Consider the following 24,060-nt stretch of genomic DNA (forward strand, 5'->3'; position numbering starts at 1 on the left):
AGGGACAATTCCCTGCTAGTTCCCATGTTAAGGAACACGAATATTACCCTGCCATAATTGAGTGTTTGTGGACAAACTACTCCAGTATGACCATCAGACTGATATGTACATAAAACATTTCATAAAATCTCACTGCTTTACCTAATTGGTTGCAGCATCTTACAGTATTTCCAGGACAACAAACCCTCCTGATTTTCAGGAAATATATTAAGTGAACACGAATCAGAGCCTGTATTTAAAGAACAAAATCATGAACATCTTGAACACTTGGAATGGAATTCCACTTTACTTTTTCGGGGTAGTATGTCCAGGCAAAAGAATCAAGATGGCTCTCCTGCCCCATGCTGCTGGTAGGGTACGGAATCTGCGAGGCCCTCTGATTGGGCCCACCAGCTTCCATTTGTCTCATGGTCTCTGCGGTACTTCCATTGGTGGTGGTGGAGTTCAGGAGCGCGGGGAAGGACTGCCCACAGTCCGAGCTGGGCCCCAGCACAGCCATATTGCTCGGCCCTTGAGTTACCTGTTTCAGTGATAGGCCTGGCTGATGATTGCCCATCAGGTTTTGAAACAAATCGTCATCCATGTTGCCTGGATACAAGTAGCCAGTTCCCATTGACCCACCGGTACCTGTTGCCCCATTCTGTGTGCTTTGAGGCTGTTGTTGGCCAAAGTTATACCAATTATGGGCTCCTTCTACGCCTTGCCTTTGAGGTGGCTGTTGGGATTGCTGGACCTGCTGGTTCAGTTGGTCCTGTCGAGGCTGGCTGCTGGTTGGGCCATCAGGTTGAAGAATCTCCAGATCCATAGCGGTCAGCAGAGGAAGGCTGTTTCCACTTTCCCCTGTGGTGGGCATGCTGGGACTTGGGTTCACCTGCTGTAGGCCCACTCCATTACTGGCTCTGGTGGTGTTGGTGACTGGAGTGGTCCATGCTTGACTGAGTGTTCCTGATGGTAGGGGCTCTGTTAGGGGTGGCATCATGGAGCAGGATGGAGGGGCTTTGTTATAATAGCCTGTCGGATTTTGGCGCATCACCCCATGACTGGATGGACTATAATAATTTTGTTGCTCTGTAAGAAGAATACACTGGGTTATATAGGAATACTGTTTACATAAAGAAAAATTAGATATATTGGTATTTAGTTTGGGTTACATGAAAAGTGCCATGCATCTTACCGAGTTTGATTCTCTGATTTATCATGCTAGGTGAAGGCACTGCTTTTGGTCTGTTCATGAAGCTCATGGCTCCTTGGGAGAAGCTAGAGAAGGATTTCATCTGGCTTTCAATTTTACGTTTCTTCTCTTGACAGCGATATGGATCTGCAAAAAATAAAAAATAAAAAATAAAAAAATATATTATATATATATATATATATAATAAAATGATGTATGATGCTCATGTTTGCCAAATTGGACTATCAAAATCAAAAATGTTAAAAATATTTTATTGTGGATATTCTTATTTGTCATTGACCCATTTGTAACAACAAAATGAACAGTGAAGGCATGGGCCAAAATCATACAATCCATGATGTGGGGTATCATAAAACTACAGGAGGATTTTTTACCTTTGTCATCGGGGAGATAGCGGAACTCCATAGGCTCACTGACCTCCTGGTCCGTGGGCCGTCGAAGCTGCATGCGCACTGTGACAGGGGCTGTAATGGCGGTGTCATAGTAGGCGGGTGTCTTGAACACTATGGCCACTTGCCTGTGTACGTCTGCCTGAGAGAAGGAGCCTTTGGCCTCCCAGGTCTGAGTGAAGAACCTCACCTCAATGTCATCTAGAGTAAGGTGATGTGATGGTAATTAAATAAAAGAATGGCATAAAAAAAAAACTAGCAATGGAAGATGGATAGATAATTTTCCATAAAATAAAATTAATGAATGATGAATAAAAGAAAAGAACATATGAGATTGTTTGATTGAATAAATAACTTAATAAATACCAACATGAATTTCAATTCTCTATTTCAGCTTTTAATTTTCTTGAAGTTAGCAAAATGGCTGAAATCGATACCACTTTAAATATTTTTTTCAAATAATTAAAATGTTCCCATACCTTTCTGCACTTTATCGCAGAGGAGGAAAATCTCATCACCTCCCTTTACACTGCCACTGTTCTTGTTCACCCGGCAGATTCGCAATTCAGCTGTATTTGGGGCCCCTGAAACAAGCACAGGCCATTGAGATTAAAGATTAGAAAAAATCTTAACAGACATGCACTACTATGAGCAGTAGGAAATAATTGTTCGCATTCTTTGATTTAATTAAAGTATTTGCAGGAACAGCCACACTTGAAAACATTATGTCCTGAGACTAAAAAGCAGCCAAACCTGTCACGATTTAGAGAGTAAGGGCGGGGTGGTTTATTACTTCCTCTTTTCTGGGTTGTACTGATTTCTGTGATGGCAAAGAATGGCTTGCCATATTAATACTGGCTGCAAATATATAAAAGATTTCTGGTCAAACATACCTACGTATGCTTGTTTCGAGCATTTACATGTTTTGTTTTACAGCAAAATTTTACTGCATTGTCATGAGAACAACATGAAAGACTTGAGAATCAGACTCTACAAGCAGACGAAAGGGTAAGACCAAGTCATGGCCTGACCCTTTTTTTTTTTTTTTTTGTTATCCGCTAACTTATTTAGCATCACACAGCCACACAAAAACACTCTGCAAGAACTGCTGTTCTGCATCGCGCAGTACACAACCATCACGTGAGGAAGTGTTGAAATGGACCATGCTCATTTCCTGTAGTGTGGGATGTGGTCACTTACAGAACTGTCACCTAAGCGATGCATAGACAGCTTCATGCTCTGTGATAGCAGTGACTTGCATCATGTTAAATGCCACACAATAAATTAGTCAAAGGGGGCTGCCAAACAGTTGTGCTCTAAAGTGTATCACTATACCACATTCTTCTCAATCTAAAATTTAATACTATCAAATATAGCAGATATTGAAAACCAATAATGATAATTTAATGACCATTAAATAATCCTAAATTTCAGACTCAGAAATTTTTGCTAATTTAAATTGATTCTAAATTATAGAACATGATAAAACATATCATTTAACAAGTTCTATACTTGAAAATTATATAAAACTCCACAAAAATGTTTTTAGTTACTAATAAATGTTAAATTTAGCTTGGTTGTTATGGAGTGAAATTAATAAAAATTCTCAATATTACTTACTTTTATACTCATAAAAATCATTATATTACAATAAAAAAATACTGTAATCATTTTTATTTTATTTATATCAACAAACTAAAGGCATAACTAAAAAGGCACCATAAAAAATATATAAATAATAAATATTGTATTCTATTTCAAGATTAGCCCTACCATCCCCAGTGAAGTGTAATTCTTTACAACTATCAACATCAAAAACAACCCACTCACCAAAGAGCTAAATGAACTAAATACAAGTCACTGGCTGAGTCAGTGTTGTTATGTTCCCAAACAAAGAGTTTTCAATTCCATTTGTTGCCATGCAGTGTTGCCACACTTCACATTTAATGCTAGGTGCTTCTTATATGTGTCAACTCACTGTTGTCATAGATGGGATTTGAGACAATGGGAGGCAGCGTGGTGTTGTACATCCCGGTCTCATCTTGCAAGAAAACTTGGAAGCAAAGACGCACCACATTCAGATCATACTCCTCAGTCTGTAGAAGCTGTTCCCGGGGAACTGTGGACACAAAACATATGTTAAATGTTGCAGTGTGCACAAAAAAAACATATCAACACATTAATCCTAGATGTAATTTATGTGTCAAAACAGAGCAGGAGATATTGAGAGAGTCATGTGAATGAGGTGAATGAAGAGGAAAGCGGAAGAGCGAGAAGAAAATGAAACAGGCACGAGAATGAAAACCAGGTCAGTTTGTTTAAAACTAGCTGACACATTTTAACATGAGAATTCTTTCATGATAAAAAAGCATGCAGTTCTGAAAAATATAAATTAAGTACTGTAATGCAAAAAATAAATAATATATTATTTTAAAATAAATTTCTTTCTTTATCTGTTTAAGTATTGTGCTGTTTTGCATTGCCTTTTGTTTGATAATTTAAATAAATGTACTTTAATATAGTACTTTTTGCAGTAAATTACTGTAATGTTGGTCATTTATGCAAAATATATACGTTTATATATATATAAAAATTTATAATTCAAAATTATAGATATATACATTATACTGTATATCGTAATTTTACAGTATTTTTTAGACTAAACAATACTTGACAATCTAAGCCATTGTGCATGGTTGATTTCAAATTTAGTTGTAATACCATGTATAAATAAGTGGTTTATTTTTTACAATATAATTCTTTTTTTTTTTAACTGCTTCCATGTTATATTTCGGACTTGAACGCATGACATGTAATAATGAACGCCCGAACAAGGTGCATTTGAAGGCAGCATTAATACAAAGCATAAACGTTGTCCAAGTCAGAAAAGCAAGCAGCATTTTAGTGCTCTTGCAGATTCTACCCAGCAGCATCACCAGAAATGCCACTGACACATCAGCCTACAAGCACACAACCACCCACACGGGTGCTCGTGCAGACATTTCTCAGTGTGCATATCTCCGCCCACTCTAACTCTCAGGAGTCTGTCTCTTCTCACCCCACGGCTATCCCGCCCACAGCCGTGATGAGCTTTGAGCACTCTGAGGTCACAGCAGGTGGAAATATCGCAGTGGGTTAGAAAGAGAGCTCGAGTGACAGAGTATCACTGACGACTCTGCAGTAAAGGGGGCGGCCTCCTGACGTGAAGAGACACCTCTGTCCAGACCACAAGCCCAGAAATTGGAGAGAAGGATGGAGACAGAAGCTGAGCAGCGAGGAGTACAGCAGACAGATGTAAAACAGACAAGAAGGAACAGAGGAACAGAGATAAGGTGGGAGGAGATGAGTGGGTGAGGAAGATAGCGAGAGGCGGAGTGTGAGAAAGGCAACTGCGAGCCACGGTGTGGTCATGTTTATTTGCGTATATGTGCGCCTCTAGTTCTGCATTTAGTGAAGTCAGAGAGCAAGAGGGACGAGTGGACAGGAGTTGCAGGTGGGTGATGAATTAGGTTAACGTGGGCTGGTGGAAGATGAAGCAGAGAGTTCGAGTTGTATAGAGAAAATGGGGGCAGGCAGGTTAAGATTCTCCATTCTGTGGGCATACCACCATTCCCAAGCCTGAAACTCATCTCTCGTCACCTAAACCTACCATCTGTGAAACCTAACACCCACTCAGCACCCATCACGGCAAATCCAACTATGGGCAACCCCACTGACACCACGCGTTTTTACAGTTACATTCTTTTTTGCAACATGGCACGTTTGCCTACTAATTAAACTAGTTGTGATTTCGAATAATTGTGAGTTATCGTGCACATATTACCTACCAAATAAGGGAATTGTAATCAAATGAAGGAATGTCATGAAATGCACATTTTGACTTAATCCGAACCCTCAAACCCTCAGGTTTTAATGCGAACATGTAGTGCTCTTGATTCACTTAATGTTAATATCTATGCATTGGCAAATAGTTTTGGATGTAACAGTTTGGACCACACTGATGCATGAAAATGACAAAATCACATTAACATTTAATTATTTAGCAGACACTAAATGAATCACTAAAACAAATGTATTATTTGCAAAATATTCTAATATGATATTATATTGGCTAGATACAAATGGTGAAGTATAAATGGAAGGTTGACCCAAATGAGAAATATTTTATTCATGTATAATTATATTTATGTAATAAAAACAATATAGTCTTTCTAATTCGTACTAAATTTCATGTTTAATTCAATGTGCTACTAACTGTTTCTCTGTTTGCAAAATTTACTAGCAGTGTTGGAGTGAAAACGTCAAAGTAACCTTTTTTTTTCATTGTAGGAGTATTACGCAGAACATGAAACAATTTCATCATTAATCACAATTATTGGTATGACATTTAATCCTTAGCTATACTTTCATGTCTCCGACAGCCCTAACCACAAAATGAATACCTCCTCACAAAAACAAACAAACATTCGATTATCTAGTCAATAAATAAAACGAATGATAGTATACACTGTATATGTAAGCTTCATCAATGCAATCATTGTGGGATAACCGTCAGTGCAAATGAGGTCATCTCTGGCAGGTCAACCCTTCAACACATGACCAAACTTCAAAAAAGTAATATCAAAACTAATCTCACAATGACTGCCACCATGACTAATCTACCTAAATTTCAAGGGATTGTGAATGTTCTGCAGCCAAACAGAGAGATCTTTATTTGGTTATCACAGCAGAAGCCAGAAGCGAGCAGCCCGTCACCACAGAGAGCCACAGAACAAGCATGAGGAAGCAAACAAAGTCAAGTTCACAGCCTAACATTCCCTATGTTCACTAACCATTATATGTAAAGGCCTGTTGCAACATTTTCATAATTTCTCAAATATCGTTTGACTAGACAGTGGTATGACACTACACGATGATTCTTGTTGAATCACTTCATATAGAAAACTATAAAGAATATCCTCGATATTAAAGTCTCATTTCCAAAAGTTACTCTGTAGGTCAACTAGTCAGACTAATCAGAGTTATTTAGCACAAAAACATTGCTGGTGGTGGCAAAAGACAATCTGAAACTTAGACCAAAATTACCTAGAAATGCTGCTTTAAAAATGTTGACACTGTTGTAATTTCCACCCGCACAATCGTTTGCATGGAATTCCTGAAGTATTTGGCTTTTTGCAAATTCTAAGCAGAATAAGCCAAAGTTATCAGTTACACAAAAACGTATAGTTTACAGTTCCTCTTGACATTCCTCCCTCTCTGAATAAATTCCCCCTGATCATATGGCACTCAATACCGCAGCCAGTTGTGCAACATCTTCACTAAATAAAGAGAAGTGATTTTTTTTCTACTCTAACTGCATTGTCAGATGACAGTTTCTGATTATGAGAGTAAAAGTGAAAGAAACTGGGTCAGTAATAATGATAAGTGGTGATTAGAAGGCCCAGATGGAATTTGCAGTGCTAAATTTGAGGATAAATCTGTGATATATAACTAATTTGTAAGACACTTTGGATAATAGCATATACTAAATGAATAACTGTTAATATAATAAAACAAATTAGTTGGGGCAAGTGTGGACATTTTTTTAATCATTTCGCTCCAATTCGGATTCAATTTGTGGACTTTTCTGTGTATGCAGATTCCATTTGGGCCTTGAGAAAAAAAGTGTGGTTGGTTCTCACCATTGAAGGGGTTGATTCTCCGCGCAATCCTCTGCATTATGGCATCTCTCACTTCTCGTCTCCGCACACACTGGATACCCAGGTTCTGAAAACTGAGAAAAACAAAGAAACAATCTGTGTAGTCTGATTTTGAGCAGCCAGATTTGTTTAGTTCTATGTATTGTCCATCTTGAAAACTGATAACAACGAATAAAGCTAACAGGAAGAGTGAGGTATATTGACATATTGTTTAAAATTGAGGGCAGACTGGAGCTCTAAGGCTCTCATTTTGCATATCGGGGAATCCCCGCACGGCTCCCTACTCTGACACAACATGCTTTTTAAAAAAAATACAAATAAAAAGAATGGACAGCCCTTCGGAAGAGAACTGTGGTAGTGTGTGGGCTGGAGTAATACGGAAAGCACATTGGAATGGCTTTGATGTGGGGCACAGAGATGTTTCATTTCATCAGAAGAAAAATGGTAACAGGACCAAATGAGATTAGAGCAAAATATGCAGATAATACAATATCTACAATAAAAAGCTTTTTAAACTTCTGTATTCATGTGACATTAAAATTATTTTAGCATTTTAACATTAAAAGCACCAACTTACGCGATGACTCTTCGTTCAGGTCCAAACTCTGCCTCATAATAACCATCCTTGCAGTCCTTACCCACCAGGTCATGAGGATGGGGTTTATATGGTTCGCTTTTGGTCACCAGGGTAACACGTACTTTTCCTTTTCTGGTAACATTTAGAATCTAATAGGGAGAGATAGGAAGAGAGATGCCGTTTATTGAATCACTTAGTAAGGAACATTTTCCTTAAAGTCTATTTTACAGTCAGTTCTTTCTTTAGTGGTGTCAGGTACCTGAATGCTTGGGTAGGTTCTGTTATTGTCTGAGCTTCTTTCTCCAGGTATGCTGCCTGCTGAACGACCCTCACATTTATACCTGAAGCGCATGCCTCTCTGTTTCGGCTGCTCGAAGATCTGAGCACAGGGCTCTCCCACTGCACAGACCGGCAAAATGACGTCAGTCAGAGATGTGAATTTCATTCATTTAAATATTCAAATGATTCAAAAGCATTTCAAAAACTTAAATGAGTTGTATTATTTATTAAAATGCCAACATTGAAGACGCATAAGAATAAGACAATGGGCTTGTAACACCTGCAGAAACAACATCTTGTGTCTTTCACAGAACCTGACCATAACCTGACCACAAACAACCCAGCCTGCTGGTAAATAATTTCCCTCTCTCTGCACCTGTCAGCACAGACCTTTACCAGCTGGTCCAGGTGCCATTAAACTAAGTATATCATACCTTCTTTAAACACCTGCACAAACAGCTGCATTTGCCATGCGATATATTTGGTTGTTTTTAACACACTTGCTTCTGACATTGACAAGAACACGTGAGATCTATTTGCCTGTGCATTCTTACGCTGTGAAATGTCATAAACTAAGCTGAGGAAGCTATTAAATCTATGGTTATAATACATGAAATACGTCTAATGTATGATTAAGTGAAGGGTGCAGCTGTCACTCACTACTGCCTGCTCAAGTCACTAACAGGAAGTTATATCTTTATCAAAAAAGAGGAAGTAAGGTAAGGAAATCTGAAAAATTCTAGGGCAACGGGTGACGTTTAAACATACTTCATGAGTAATTAAGCAAAGTTTATGATCCACCCTAAACATGTTACTAACGTTAGTAACGACAGAATGCGTTTCAGACTTGGCACAGATGAAGATGTACTTACTTAGATTGGGGTCCCTGTGCATTGAGATGGAATGCACTGTACAGGAAAACATGGATAGAAGAACACAGATTAATACAAAAATATATTGTAATCCATTTTATATTGTACAAGAATGAACAAACGTGCAGATGAGAAGAGAGCTGAAACAGCTTTTAAAAGTTCCTCATTTTTATTTCCTGGTGTTACTTGGTCCCTCATGTATTCATGTACTGACAACTCCTTTGATTTGTTTAGTTTAGATTTATCGTAAGTTTCGAAGTCTTTACTTTAGAACTTTGTTTTCGGGTAATGCGAATAATATTGCTTTTGTTACGCAAGTGATTTCTGTGATTGTACGCCTTCCACAAAGACAACTCTGCTTTTTATTTCCTGTAATATATAAAACTACGAGCCTGTAAAGTTTTTCTTAAACAGAATCAGATTTGAAAATGTAGAACATGTTATATTGTAAGATTACAGATTAACGTTACATTGATCGTTACATTGTAAATTATATTTACAAACCCAAGAATACAGAAAATAACATAAAAATCATTGTTATTTAGACGGATTCTACATAATAAAAATTATGAGTTGGTAGATTAAACTCAGTCTAAACAACTCAAAACAACGATGCTGTTCTGAAACGAATATATATTACACAGACTTGAATTGTACGCATAATTTAAAGACAGCAAAGATTAAGAAACGGAAAAGAAAAAGACATTTGATTAATTTCATAAATATTCATACTCACCATCCATTTTATGCGAACACTCTTGTCTTAGGTTTACGTCCGAGCTCTAAAGTGCTGAACAGATATACAGTAACACTTCAACACAGAAGAGTAGGCCTACTGACTGGGAATTCCCCACTATATACAAATGCCCGCCCACAGACCAGGACACGCCCCTCTGTGGCAAGCCGGTTTAACAGTTCTCAGTTAAAAGGTATTCTTTACGTACTAGCAATAAATCACAACACAATATTGAGTTTTTCAGGTTCGCTAATAATTAATTTATTACATAGCTACTACGATTTTTTCTCCCTCATTTGCTACTGCTCACTATTCCAAAAGTAGCAAGTAGCCTAACTATTTACTTTCACATTTTTGCCTTTCATGAATTGTATGTATTCCAGTTGCTGCTGATACTTAATTGCAGTATTACTAACAGCTATGCATTAGGTGCAAGTACTTGTTCTTTTGTTGTAACTTTTTTTTTAATAGTTATTGTCCAGTTTTCTTAATACTCATTAAATAGGCACTAGTTTCTATTTATTCCATTTGTTACTAGCTAGTTACCACTAAGATTTTAAATTGAACTATAAAGCAGCCATTCTAGTTAGTCATTACTTAAAAAAAAGTAAAAAAGAAATTGCAACTTGTGAAAAAATGTGGCTGTATAAGTACTATTAAATATTAGTAATATCAGTACATATAGGTGGATAGATAATAGTAACCAAGAAACAAACAGAAAGCATAACATCAAAAGTAAAAACTTTTTTATTTTTATTTTGTTGTGCTTTCTGTGTTGATAACATTTTGTGGAGTGTACCACTTTCAGTCTAGCAATGTCATTGTTAAAATGTTTCTTGCATACATTTTTCATTCATTAAAATAAGGTGTTTGCCAATAATATAAAACCATATTAGTGCAAGAAATAGAGATATATTAGACATTACAGATTTAATTTATGCCAAAGACTATATGGAAAACTGATTAACCAACACGGTACCAGCGTTCAAGCATGCGTTGGCATTTTATTCTGCCAGTAGATACCTATGCCTAATTTATATATTTCATAGATGATATTACTCCCAAGAACAAATTTTAAGGTACAGATATAATTTGTTGTAAAGACAACCTAGAAAATAAACCCATGGCAAATTGAATGCACAAGCACACATAACTGAGTTAGTGACTATAGTAAGAAATAAGCATGGAAGCTCTAAAAATAAGCAACAGAGGCTTGAGATGGTATGTGTAAAAAAGTTGTCATAGGCCTACACACAAGAGCGTTTTAGAGACAAAAACGTCTTGAAATACATCAACATTTTGAGGTGTGATAACTGTAGTATAAACAAAATAACTGACTCAGTGTTGTTGAATTATTATAAAAAATAATGCACACTCAAGGTGGTAAACCGGCCACAAACCAGAATTTAAATGACTGGGATGCTGGTAATATATTACTCAGATTTGCAAATAGTTTTTAGCATAACTTAAATTTGAGATGTCTGTTTTTTAATGTCTAATATGTCTCTGTCTTCCTCTCTCTCACCCACGTTATGATCCGTCGTCAATTATTCCTTACGTAGTTTCTAACTGAACAGATAGCAGTCACTACTGGATTACATATTTGGTATTAAATAAGTACTAGAAACAAAAATAGACACTATTTAAATATGTTAATTAGGCTTGCCATAGCTTTCAGCGTACGCATGTGCAATGAGGGATGTGCATAGGGCGACGTCAAATTCAAATTAGATAGAAAGAAAATGAGACACATCAAGGTGCTTATAATAATTGTTTACTTTACTTTCCATTTCAACCAATAAAAATACGTTTTGAGATTTTGAAATCCCACGAAAAATTTAGTTTCTTACAAAAAGTTTCACTTTAGTAAGTCAGAAAGTTGCTGGGATTTTTTTCACTCTTTATGTTCTCCTGCTTATTCAATTGATTATAGAAATGTATTCTTATAATACAGACTTAAAGGGGCGGTTCATCAAAGAATTAACATACTATCGCTTTTATGTTGTTCCAATCCATCGTGTATTTCCTTCACGAAATTATACATTAGTCAACATGACGGCTCCATTCACCATTCATTTTCAATGTATTGAAAAAAGATGCAGCGATATTGAAAGGTGACCGCTGTCAGTCCCTCACATTTTGCTTAACATCTCTTTTTTGTGGGTCCACGTTAGAAAGAAAGCCTCTGGAACAGCATTAGGATCAGAAATGACGACAGAACGTTCACTGTGTGGTGAACCTATTCCTTTAAAGTACCGGTGATCAACTTTTGAAAGAAAAAAAAAAAAAAAAAGTACATTAACTCGTTCTGACAGTTTAGCTTAAAAGTGGGCATTGTTATTAAAAATGATGACCAGTCTTTTAAACGGTTTTTAAAATGGACGCCGCTTGTAGGCTATTTGCTTAAGTTCACGCAACTGTTAAACTGGTTAGGGTAATCCCCTGTACGCAGTGGGAATCTCCCACGAACAAGGAAGTTTATGTCCAACAACAAAGAGGATAACACTTGAGAGATAAATTACGCTTTGAATCGAATTGTTAGGTACAAAGATATGTACCCATACGCTTATTTATAACTTGGTGTTGAAGCACCTATATGAAGATAATGGTTAACGCGACGTGTGTTTACAACCTTTTTACTAAGATGTACGTCACAGGGATCGCCCATAGTCGATGACGTCATGCTAGGCAATAACACTTGGCATCTGATAACCTTCACTAGGTAAAGAATAGGTATATATAGTTCCCGGTTTTTCTCCTTGTAATGCAAAGACAAATGTTTTGAAAAACAAAAACAAACAAACACAGGAGCCACTCTGGGGTTTTGTGTATTTTATGTTCTTAATGTAAAGAAGGCAGTTTACAATACATACAAAAATACCCTTTCAAATACAACTTTTGCCCTACAAAAAAAATGACAAGTAGATTTTTTTTTAAATTGTCCTAAAGGTTACAGGAAGATTCAAACTGAGATGAAACTAATGTCTAGAGGAATAAGAAGTTCAACTGCAATACCTGTGATATAAAAAAATGATAATGGTACAAATAAATAAAATGTTAAGAAACCCCAAAATGAACATTAAGTTTGTGTTCTCTGTACACCCCAATGAGTAAGACAGTAGCTTGTGGAAGAGGAGAGAGAGAGAGAGAGAGAGAGAGAGAGAGAGAGAGAGGGCAGAAATATTATTTAGTCTCTGTTCTTGAAGTTCAGGAGACACTGCCATTCAGACCTCCATGGGAGGCGCAGGGGTGATGCCCTAGACGCAGGGAAATACAATCATGCACATGCACACGCAAAAGCCAACACTGACTCTGTTATCATTTAACAAACAATCGCAAACTCATTGTAAAACCAAACTTGCCTTTAAATTTTGGCCCAACAAATCCAAACCTCTGATCTAACACTGTTCTTTTGTTCTGAGCTGTTAACAAAAATTTGGAGTGGCAGCAGCATTTACTGTGATTGGTAATGGAGTCATGGTTTTTAGTTACTAATGCTGGTCCATCTACACACACACACACATACGCACCCCACACAAAAGGTCCTCCCAGAAACTGTACCAGAACCAATACAGCGAATACAAAAAGACTGCAAGGAAAACCTTTGGACAAAAAAAATGAAGAATCTCATTTACAGTGACAAACAGGACAATTTTTTTTGTTTTTCCTTTTTTTTTGTTAATAAAAACTACATTATGGTGGCATAGAAAGACCAACAATGATTTTTTAAAGTTATATACAAACTACATCTACTGTACAATTTGTTTCAAAAGCTCAAATATATGTTTAAGCAAGCATTCTGACACAGTAAGGCATAAAAAAAAATCAATACTTTACACCAAACTGTGTAACAAGCAGGAAGTCCAGCCAAATATCAGTAGCAGTTTAAAAGCAGCACTGCTGTTACACAAGTGTGGTTCCACTCTCTAAGGGACAACCTGTGCAGACAGATGTTGAATAAAAGGGGAAAATAGATTAAAGGACAAACCCAAGAGCGGCAGCAACAGTACCAATTCATGTTACCTGTAGATAGTTCACTGTTATCGGTTAAGGGTGAGTCTGATTGAATTTTTAATCACGCGGAGGTTGCTTGTGGGAATTGGAGAAGATGCATCCGGAAGCTCTTTACTGGGTAGTCTCTGAAAACACAAAAGCCAGTCAAAAATCATTTCAATTTTGATGTGGACTTCAAATGATGATGATTACTATGTCAATTACCTGTGATCTCGATGTATCAATGGTTGGTATTGGCATAGGTTTGGTTGCAGAAAGACCCTCCTGTGTCAAAAAAACAAAAACAAAAACTTGTTTTTGCACAAAAACTGGGTATGGTCTTATTTTGTTGATGACAGTTTTAGTGAAATGTGCCAATTATGGTCAACACCTGAGAATAATCCAATAAACCGGAGAAAAAAACAAAAAAAAACCCTCACCACTGCTGGCCTCTCTTCACAGTCCAAGCCATTACTATTTGGAGGGTGCGGCTCTTTAAATGCAGAGTCATCAGAAAACACCTAAAGCAAAAGAGGATTCAGTCACATATTAAGGCATTTTTGGAAGTTTCTAGACTGGATTAAACATTTTTATATTTGTGATCCACAGAAAGGTTGATCAATTGTAATGGATTTCTTGACTTGTGTATTTTATAAAGAGCTTAGCACCTCTGTATCTTTGTGCCTCTTAGGTGGATCCTCCAGAGATGGAGAGTGAGGTCTCTTTGGTGCTCCATTGTCACTGTTGGGCAGTTCAGTGGGGATAGGGGAGGAAGAGGTAATACGTGGTATCACACTACGGCCAACCACTGTAGGAATGGTGTTGCCAGCGGGAGGTGCTGGGGGCTTGGCAACTGGAGTGGTGCTGGGCTCTGAGAAAAAACAAAGAAAAAAAACAAGAAACAAAAAAAAACAAGTATTAGATGAGTGGAATCAGAATGAATGCCAAAAAAAAAAAAAAAAAAAAAAAAAAAAAAAAAAAGTGTGTTTCCCCAATAGAAAAAAAGGAACAAGTCCATGATAACACTTACTGGATCCGATGACTGGAATGGACATTCCCTGTTCTGGTTTTGGAGGAGAAACTTCTGATGCTGTTGGGCTGTCTATGAATACAAGGACTGGATGCTTGGGTGGGGTGATACTACTGACAAAAAAAGGAAATGAAGGAAAGTGCATACAGAAACAAATTAAAACATTGCTATAAGACACTGCCAGCGATTTAAGTAATTGTAAGTAACAGTATTTTGACATTACAGCTAACTCATATTTAAACATTTCTTGTGTTTGAAAATGAGGCCATAAAATTAGCTTGACCACAAATAAAAACATGACACTCTACATGCAGTTTGTGACATTTATAATTTCCACACTGCAGTGGAATATCTAAGAATAGAGTAATAAGTCTTGTTTTCTGTTCCAACCCCTAGAACTTCTAAAGGCGTTCTGGCAGTCAACGGTGATACTATAAACTGAAAATGGCATTTCAGTCCCCTGGAGAGGTATTTGAGTCAGGTGGCATAAGATCTTGCAATCTTTCAGAAATTCCTGAGAATCATTTGGTCTGAACTAGCTAAACAAATATTTTGTCCTGATCAGTGACACTACCTGTCTTCAGGTGTGGAGACTGGCTGGCATGGTTTGCTGACTGGTATAGGAGAGCTGAACGGGGTGCCGATGTCTGTGTCCCTGGAGCTGTCAAGCTGACTACCTTCCAGAGAGCAGCGCTTTGACCCGCCACCATTTGAGCTCCGGTTTATTTCTCCCAAACTCTGCCCAAAAGAGAGATGGGATACAGATAGGATATAGTTTAGCTTTTTTAGAGACTAAGAATTTTAATTTTTTTTCCATAAACAGACTTTTTTTTTTTACCTTCTTCTTTCTCTGCACAAGTTCAGGAGGCAGGTAATGATGCAACTGTTTCTTCTTCACATGTGTGGCCTCAATAGTCATGCCATCCTTTAGCATACTGATATTGCTCGCCTGCCTGTAAACTACAATGAAACACCACTTTTAGACATTAAAAGACCATTAAGTTTCCACAGGACATCCACAGGACATGAGCATGGTGGAAAACAATAGAGGCTGAGCAGCTTACCAGTATCTGTGAAGGACTGGATGTCGTAGGTCAAGTCAATATTCACACAGTCAGAATTGTCCAGTTTTTTGAAGCTGATTCCAATAAACCACATGGAAACAAATTCATTCCTGTGGAAAAAAGCATGCAAATTTATAAGAGAATTTTAAGATCTAAAGGTCAATTGGGCAGTCTGTATATACAGGCCATTTGAAATGAGCATCTGCTGTTGGAAAACTCACACTGGCCGAGTTGTACTGTTCCATGGCCCCAAAATAAGTATGGGTATTATAAAATGTTGATTAAAGGTAATTTAGGAAGCAAAGCTGAAAGCCTGAGCATACTGCTAAAATCAAAATTTTAGACAAAACAAAACATTAGCCTCATGTTTATTATAGCAGGATGGCAATACAACAGAAATCCAGTACAATGGTAGAAATGTACTGGTACACAATTTTGTTTTAACCCGAGTGAATATGTTCAAATGACGTTTGTTGGGCCGTGAAATGTCCGAGCAGTGTGATACAACACACAACAAACTCTGACGTAAACTGACCTGGCCATGAACCGTTGCCATGACGATGAGGCAAGACTGCGAATAGGTTCTTGGCGTGCTTAGCAAATTATCCAAAAAAAAAAAATGGCAAACCGAAACTGATTGGGGACCACCCGAGCAAAATTTTGAAACCTTTGTAAATCTTCCCACTGCAGTTCTCTGCATAAATTCAAGTAGGTGCCCTGTTTTCCCCACAGCAGAAATCACGGCTTAACCCACAGCCTTTTTCGTTTTATTCACCGTCTTTTCAGGCAAAGAACGACACGCAAAAACATTGATAACAGTAAAGTTTTCATTGTGGTTACAGGGTTATACATTTTTTCCCACCCAAGTCAGACTTAGTTGAAGTTTTTCGGTGTCTGTTGGAGCAGTGTGAACATGACAGTTATTTTTTATAAAATTCTAAATTGAACAGCCAACTTGTTAGTTGGCATTTGTCTGTGCGGCATAATAGCTATAAATCTGTGCAAGACTACTTTGCATTATTTACAGAAATTACCTTCAAAAAGATCTGGTATTGTACCAGAGGCATGTCATGTGATAAAATTGCATTAATCGTATCCATTTCTTTTGCTATACATTAATAAAACAAAAAAACACTACATCATACCATTATGGTGATAACATTTTTTGGCCGTGCCATCCACCCATCTGTTACTTACTCATTGTGATTCTCTTTTGACCCGGGAAAAGACTGTGGGTTGACATGGGCAAGGGTGATGTACTCATTGCGCTCCAAATTTCCAACCAACACTCTTATCTTTGATTCCACCAGTCCAATCCTGTTGAGGCCAGAACATCATTATATGAAGATTCTGTGATTCCATACCCAGAACCCAATTTTATTTATTTTTTTACCAGAGAACTGATTAGAGAGTGCTATATATTTATATCAATCTATCAACAACAACATTTTGACAGCCACTGTGTAAATGACTATATTTCATCAATTAATTAGAATTTTATAATTAGATCTAAAAATTAATGTGAAAATTGCCTTATGTGGAACTTACATGTTTGCATACAATTTATTTCTTTATTTAAATGTTGATTACTACATCAAAAATTAAATAACAATTGAATTTAATAATTTGGGTTCCTATAATATTATAGTAATGTGCAAGTAATGGGACTCCCTATAGTTTACAGCATTAACTGAGGTAGATTTTTAGCCTGAAGCAAGCCACACTTTTTTTTTTTTGGTTAAGTCTCTGACACAAATATCATTAGTAGTAATAGTTAAAATTCCCCAAAACTTTTTGCACACAAACAAAAAAAAAAGCAAGAAATGAATTTTTTGCGCTCTTACCACTCCAGGTGGTTTTCCTCAGTGGATGCACTGGCAGTGAGGACAATGTAATGCCTGCAAACAAAACAACCAACATTAACTGATTGAACTGATGTTTGATATGACACTGTGGATATCCACTTACTTGTACTTCTGGAAAAAGTTGGGAGGTTCAAACAACTTGGACCAATCGGCTTTACCCTGAAGAATTTCATCTGTAACAGTGAGACCTAAACAGGAAATTTAGAAAAATTAGCAAATGGTCAAGAGAAATGGCCAATAAGAGACAATCTATTACACACCATTCTTGAACTCTTCACTCATGATGGTGCGTGTGGAAGTGGACACATTGTAGGTAGAGTTCTGTTGTGGATATGCAGGAGTGATGATTGGCATCAGATGATACCTGTCTGATGGATTCACCTAAAGTTAAAATGACAAACTGTATAGTGAAAAGTCCAGAAAAACTAGAAAACTGCATTTCATTCCAATGAACATACGAATACCAACCCTTGGATCCCAGACTGGCAGATTCAAATTGCTGTCTTCAGGTTGTTTTAAAAGCACAGGGTTTGGCCATTCCCTGATGAAGCACAATTAGACCAGAAATGCAGTTAGGGGGGTGGGGGTGGGATTGTGGATATTCCATGGCTGCAGGAAAGGACTAGACATTATCAACAAAACAATACGTGAAGTTTCAGTTCCACCATATGAACACAATGTGCTATGACCTCACCATTTAGAGAAGACCAGAAAGAACTTATGCACAAGTGTGGCGGCAACAGCATTTGGATAGAGCTGACAAGTTCTGGCCACGAGCATAGCCCAGGAAACTCCACCAAGAAAACCGAGCATGTTGGAATAGATTCCACGGCCTAAAAAAAAAAAACAAAACAAAAAAAACATGTCATTGAATTGCAGTCTTAACTTGATTTTAGCATGTCAAGCCAAGATTCAGAACAAAAGAGATCAGAAGTCTTGATTTCAATTCAGACAAAAAGCGTCTAAATGCAAGTTTTTCAGACGTACGTTTGGCCCACAATTTAATCGCTCTCAATGTTAATCTGAAGTTCTCTTTATTAGGCACCAAATACAGGATCTCATCTGTAACACGGCAACCTGCAAAACACAAAAATAACAAGTAAAGCTATAAAAACAAAAAACAGACAAATTAGTCTGTAAATGTGGCATTTAAATAAAATCTTAGTGGGTATTACCATTTAGACTGCGAATGCATCTGATGTCCAAGTTTCTGAGGAGAGAGTCTCCTCTCAGGTCCAGGTTATCAGGAATTGACTGTAGAGCGAGCCTGGCAAACAGCAGATCGATCTGGGTGGAGGAGGAAAAAAAAAAGTTTAAAAAAAGATATATCAACCAGGCTGCGTATCATAAACACTTCTTCAACTGTTTTACCTCAATTCCATCAAACTTGAACTTGATGACTGGTACAAATGCATCCTCCACAGCCTGAAAAGGAATAAAAATCCCTCTTTAAACAAAGCAGTGGCAGAGGTATAAAATGACGAACAGAAAAGGTACTCACTCGTAGATCCTTAATCTCATCATGCCGTTTTAGTTTTTCAAAGAAGGATGAAAAAAAGTCAGTTCTTTCAATGTGACGTGGGGCAACACACAATGCATCTATATCAGCACCTAGAGAAAAAAAACAATTTTATATGCACAATACAGTACATATAACCCTTTATAATGGTGAAGCCTATCTTAATTTACAGTTGCAGATCTTTAAAGGTCATTCTGTTGCTCTACAGTACAATCAAGCTCATTAAATGTACCTTTTGTGTGCACTCCCAACCTATATGACCCAAAAGTAAAGATTTTGCCACCAACATTTGTTACTGATGACAGTGGAAGATTCTGTGAGAGAAAAGGGAGGATTCAGAAAAGCATCTCATCACGTAATTAAGTGATCAGGTCAAGAGACCTGCAGTATTATTTACCTTTGAGTCACTGATTTCTGCAATCCACTCCTTCACAAATGAATTCAGCTTCCCAAGAACTGCAAGCCTATAAAACACACAAACACCCTTTTAATGCCAACAAAACACACAAAACACTGTGCAAAAACTAGTTTGTGGGGAGACATATTAGACACCTAATATTGTAATACAAGTCAAAGGATATTTAGTTTAAACCAGCAACAAATCAAACTGTGTAAAAAAGAAAAAAAAAATGCTTTCAAAAAGCTGTAACATGACCGTTTTACACAATTTCTTAATGGTCTCAGTGTTTTACTGCTTGCAAAACAAATGCACTTCAGACACCAGGGTATGGCAAGATATTTAAATAGTTTTGTACTTTTATGCATGAGAGTGTCACTGTTGTGAGAAATCAGGTCTTCCCTTGAAATCGGATGTCCATTAGGACACCAAGCAATCCCATTGGAGCTAATAATTTTGATCGGGTATTCTCTTTAGCTCTACTATGAAACCACATTATGGTATGTTGTTTTAACTACGGTATAATGATTATTAATGTCCAACACCTCTCCAAGTGTACGCTACAAGACTAAAGACTGCTGTCCACGGCACATTTGTGCATCAGTTGGAATGCTGGAGGATGGAATTTTAACAAAACTAGGCTGTCTATGCAGTATTTTTTTAAATGGGTGCTACATGACTTGAGAAAACAGAGAAAAAAAAGGCTGTGATATTCCCTTTCCCTAAAAAGGTTGGGAAACTTCAACACCAATAATGCATTGGGATCATTGCCATCCAAGATTTCTTTGTTATTCTGACTGTCCATGGGCAGGGATAATAAAAATGTGTAAGCACGAGTACTAGGGCTGCACGATATTGGGAAAAAATTACATTGCGATATTTTATTTTTCTGCGATATATATTGCGATATGAAATCTAATCTAATTTTTTCTTACAAACAAAAATGGGGTGAGCACACTTACATTCTCATTTTAAATGATTTAAACATCAGAGTATTATTTAAATTAGAGTAAATTATTTGTTTGTAACTTTAGGATATGGTTTGAATTGTTAACATATTAACTAACATGAACTTACCACGAGCAATACTTTTGTTACTATATTTATTAATCTTTGTTTATCTTAGTTTATAAAAACACAGCTGTTCATGTTTGGTAATGTCACTTCACAGTGCATTAATTATGTTAACAAATACTTTTGATTTTCAAACAATGAAGGCTATAGCCTAATTGTTGAAATTAACAATGTTGTAGAAGTGCAGTTTTAGTAATAGTAAATGTTAAATAATGTAGTTAAATAGTTTAATAAATAGAACATTATTTGTAAAGTGTTACAGAGTTTTTTTTTAATACACCAATTCAGACGTCTCGTGAGTTCAGTGTTGGACAGGTCAGTTGTTTTAAACCATTCATTAAATTGAATCGGTTCAAAGTGAATCATTAGTTCGCGAATCAGACGTGTACCGCACGTGTTGTGTAATTATCCTCGGCAGTTTAGGATATCGCACAAGATTTGACAACACAGAAAAACATTTCATCACTGGATAGGTTTTTTTTTTTTTTTTTTGGACACCATCGTGTCAATTGATTTTGATTAATATGCGGCGAGGGAGAGAGAAGACAGCGCTCGTGTTGTTTGAAGACGGTGAAGGTGAGCGCGCGCGGCCGGGGCGCTCTCTCTCTCTCTCTCTCTCTCTCGCTCGCTCACTCGCTCTCTCTCTCTCTCTCTGCTCGTTCTTATATGCGCCCTGTTAAACTGACAGGACTTAAAAACCCATGCAAATGATAAACTTTCACTCTATGATGGTTAAGCTGTGCAATTTATCCGTGAATCACATTCGTCAAGGGCCGGGGCGCAGCTGGCCCGTAAGGTTAATGAATAACGGATCAACTACGACAGCCTACATCGCACATCCTGCGATGTGACTATCGTGGATTCGTACATCGCGATATCGATGCTTAAACGACACATCGTGCAGCCCTAACGAGTACACATTTCATTTACACATTCTACTGTGTGGCAATACAAAGCTGGTGAAAAGCTTCAAACTTGTCATTTAATTCTTGTAGTGTGCTTTGCTTTACAGCACTCTATTTTTGGGAAAGATGAGCAGGATAAGATTGGGTTAAATGTTGTCATATGTCCAAACAATAAGTCAATGTCTACCAAAAAAAACAAAAAAACAAACAAAAAAAAAACACCACTACACATGTCTGAAAGATATTATCCGGTAAGGATATAGAGATTACTTCAAAGGTTTTATGTTAGTACTTTCATCAAAGATAACGCCACAGTTAGCAACAGAAAGGATAGCAACAGAGAGCAACAAATATTTGGCTTTTGGCACAGACCTGCCTCTCTTACCACTGGAAAGCAGTGACTCAATCAGCAAAGTCACATAAATGAAAGCCCTCACCTGTGATTGAGTTCATCTTCACCCTCAAACACTCCAAATGGTTTCATAGCCTCAGTAAGCTTCTGAGTGTAGATATGGTCTATCTCTCTGGGAAAGGCCAGGCTGACTGAAGAAGTGATGCCATAATGTTTCCGAGGCTGCTGCCCGCCAAGCGTACTGTTACCAGTCCTGCAAATGAAGATGTGATGATGACATTAATAACAGGCCCATGCTGCACTGTTTGACATACTAAATATTAAAAACAAAAAATCAAATAGTACGGAGCTCAGAAAACTACAAGAACAACAATAAAACATGAGCACTTTGTTATGATAACATTCTCTAATCAGAACTTATGACAGAACTAAATATATGAAAGTAAAAGAAAAGTGTATGTATGACGGATTGCGCGTGTGTGAGTAGACACACACATATATACAACATATCTCAATATAAACAATGTCGGACCACACTGTACTTCTGTATTCAAATGCGGTTTGATTTAGTGAAACGTAACACAAGAACTACAAGGACCGCGTTTACATCCGCCAGTATTGCCCCAATGTTTGTGTAAAACAAAGACACGGACTACTTGGCCAACACCACCAACATACATACTGGTTTAAATGCAGTTAACTAAAACACATGTGTATTTAATTACTGTTATGTATGCAAGTGTTTTTTGAATAAAAAACACATTCAGGCGCTTATCCGCTTACAGCCTGCATTCTCTGACCGTTATCTCAGTAAACTGGCTAAAACTAGCCCTAGCACTGCATTTTCCTCAACGACTCGTTTAACCTACTAATATTCACTGTGAAGCACGGAAACACTTACGTTGACATCTCTTTCATGACCTTGCGTAGAAATATCCAAATGTTTTCAGAACAAACACGTAGAAAACATGTAAACTTAGCCCAGCAGCAGCCCCGTCTCAATTTATAACAATAGTTGTTGCTCCAATATGGCGCCCACCGGACAGACATCTCCCGACATGCTTTGCGCCCTGATACCCTCGGACTAGTGCGAGCAATGTAGCTTGCGATCTGTCAGACACAGTCATTTTTTATGTTAAATATTACATTTGCACTCTTTGGTGAAAAGTAGTAATCCAGAGTAGAAAATTGATTTGTTTATTCTAGTGGATATTTCTCGGAGTGGGTTTATTTTTGAAAGTTATCTGTTGTATGGACACGTATTTTAAAGTTTTGTTAACAAAAAAAATATAATAAAAAAAATGTATCAGTTCCACCGGCACTGGGCCTGGTCAAAAAGTAAACTCACAAAAGATCATATTGTGACAACATGCTAGCTAGCAGAAGCTGCTACTGCCGGATCACGTGACCAGTGCTGCGTAAGTACATCCCATGAGTTTTGTCCCTTTTCAAAATATGTGGGATATATCGATACTCTGTTTGGAACACTATTGATGGGTGGAAGTGTATTTATTAAATACAACACAGTGGGACATTTTGATTTGAATGAAATATTTTATTCAACAAGGATAACAAAAAATTGTATTATGTGCGGCAAAATCAGAAGAATCAGAATCAGAAGAGCTTTATTGCCAACAACACGAGAGGAGAAAAAAATAAAAAAATCGAACCAATATTAATAAATGTCATGAACAGGTGGTGCTAGATGTAGATGATAATGGAATAGAAGTGAGATGCAGGGATGTACTAGGATGGAGGAGTAACAAATAAATATAAGGATTTTGCACATTTTTTTTATTGCTTAAGTGGGGAACATTTAACTGTTCAAAAAGGGCATATGACCCTTATATGTTAGTAAGCTGGTATTGCTCCCTTTTAGCAGGAAATACTTCTATTTTTTTTCTTATATGCCTGCTTGTCCTATCAGTCTCTTACACTGAACCGAGGATACTTGTCTGTGTCATATCTCGTTGGAGGCTTTACTGTACTCTGTCGTATGGCTGCTTCATTTGCGTTGATTTGGAAGTGATTTTAAGTAGTTTGGAAATGTGTGGGTTTGTGTGTGTGTGTATATTTATATAGTATGTATACCTATATAATATATATATAGAACTATA

General features: G+C 37.2%; 2 protein-coding genes across 8 annotated transcripts; both read right to left on the reverse strand.

The window, feature by feature from the left end:
• Window positions 1-235: 235 nt before the first annotated feature.
• On the reverse strand, window positions 236-9,890 carry LOC122134110 (proto-oncogene c-Rel-like). The gene is made up of 10 exons (XM_042768284.1): window positions 9,745-9,890; window positions 9,009-9,044; window positions 8,117-8,256; window positions 7,858-8,006; window positions 7,263-7,354; window positions 3,560-3,700; window positions 2,061-2,165; window positions 1,567-1,782; window positions 1,175-1,318; window positions 236-1,068 (listed from the first exon to the last, which is right to left on the reverse strand). The coding sequence occupies exons 1-10, from the start codon at window positions 9,749-9,751 to the stop codon at window positions 236-238; spliced, it is 1,863 nt and encodes a 620-aa protein (XP_042624218.1). The 5' UTR covers window positions 9,752-9,890.
• Window positions 9,891-12,561: 2,671 nt separating this feature from the next.
• Window positions 12,562-22,943, reverse strand: LOC109078946 (poly(A) polymerase gamma-like). Of its 7 annotated transcripts, XR_006161444.1 has the most exons (25): window positions 22,845-22,943; window positions 22,029-22,196; window positions 19,613-19,679; window positions 19,448-19,529; window positions 19,198-19,307; window positions 19,068-19,121; window positions 18,872-18,983; window positions 18,684-18,773; window positions 18,391-18,529; window positions 18,165-18,237; window positions 17,957-18,077; window positions 17,800-17,884; window positions 17,676-17,729; window positions 17,029-17,148; window positions 15,832-15,941; window positions 15,606-15,727; window positions 15,342-15,505; window positions 14,768-14,880; window positions 14,406-14,608; window positions 14,178-14,258; window positions 13,963-14,022; window positions 13,768-13,883; window positions 13,582-13,682; window positions 13,275-13,346; window positions 12,562-13,001 (listed from the first exon to the last, which is right to left on the reverse strand). XR_006161444.1 is itself a non-coding variant. In XM_042768334.1 (23 exons), exons 1-22 carry the CDS (start codon window positions 22,859-22,861, stop codon window positions 13,785-13,787), a joined length of 2,241 nt encoding a protein of 746 aa, XP_042624268.1. In that variant the 5' UTR covers window positions 22,862-22,943; the 3' UTR covers window positions 12,562-13,682; window positions 13,768-13,784. The 7 variants fall into 7 exon arrangements, 4 of the variants coding, with proteins under 4 accessions (XP_042624268.1, XP_042624267.1, XP_042624269.1 ...); XR_006161442.1 differs by having other exon boundaries at window positions 12,562-13,346; XR_006161443.1 differs by having other exon boundaries at window positions 13,275-13,682.
• Window positions 22,944-24,060: the final 1,117 nt, after the last annotated feature.

This window comes from Cyprinus carpio, chromosome A13 (genome assembly GCF_018340385.1).
Source record: "Cyprinus carpio isolate SPL01 chromosome A13, ASM1834038v1, whole genome shotgun sequence".
NCBI lineage: Eukaryota > Metazoa > Chordata > Actinopteri > Cypriniformes > Cyprinidae > Cyprinus > Cyprinus carpio.

What these genes read in the sequence shown, in the direction of transcription:
- LOC122134110 (XM_042768284.1), bottom strand. An exon ending in GAACCTACCCAAGCATTCAG is followed by an intron (nt 8,007 to 8,116) that starts GTACCTGACACC and finishes TCTCCCTATTAG; the next exon opens with ATTCTAAATGTTACCAGAAA. An exon ending in CTGCGATAAAGTGCAGAAAG is followed by an intron (nt 1,783 to 2,060) that starts GTATGGGAACAT and finishes ACCTTACTCTAG; the next exon opens with ATGACATTGAGGTGAGGTTC.
- LOC109078946 (XM_042768333.1), bottom strand. An exon ending in ATGAGATTAAGGATCTACGA is followed by an intron (nt 19,122 to 19,197) that starts GTGAGTACCTTT and finishes ATTCCTTTTCAG; the next exon opens with GCTGTGGAGGATGCATTTGT. An exon ending in TTGTGCAGAGAAAGAAGAAG is followed by an intron (nt 15,506 to 15,605) that starts GTAAAAAAAAAA and finishes TCTTTTGGGCAG; the next exon opens with AGTTTGGGAGAAATAAACCG.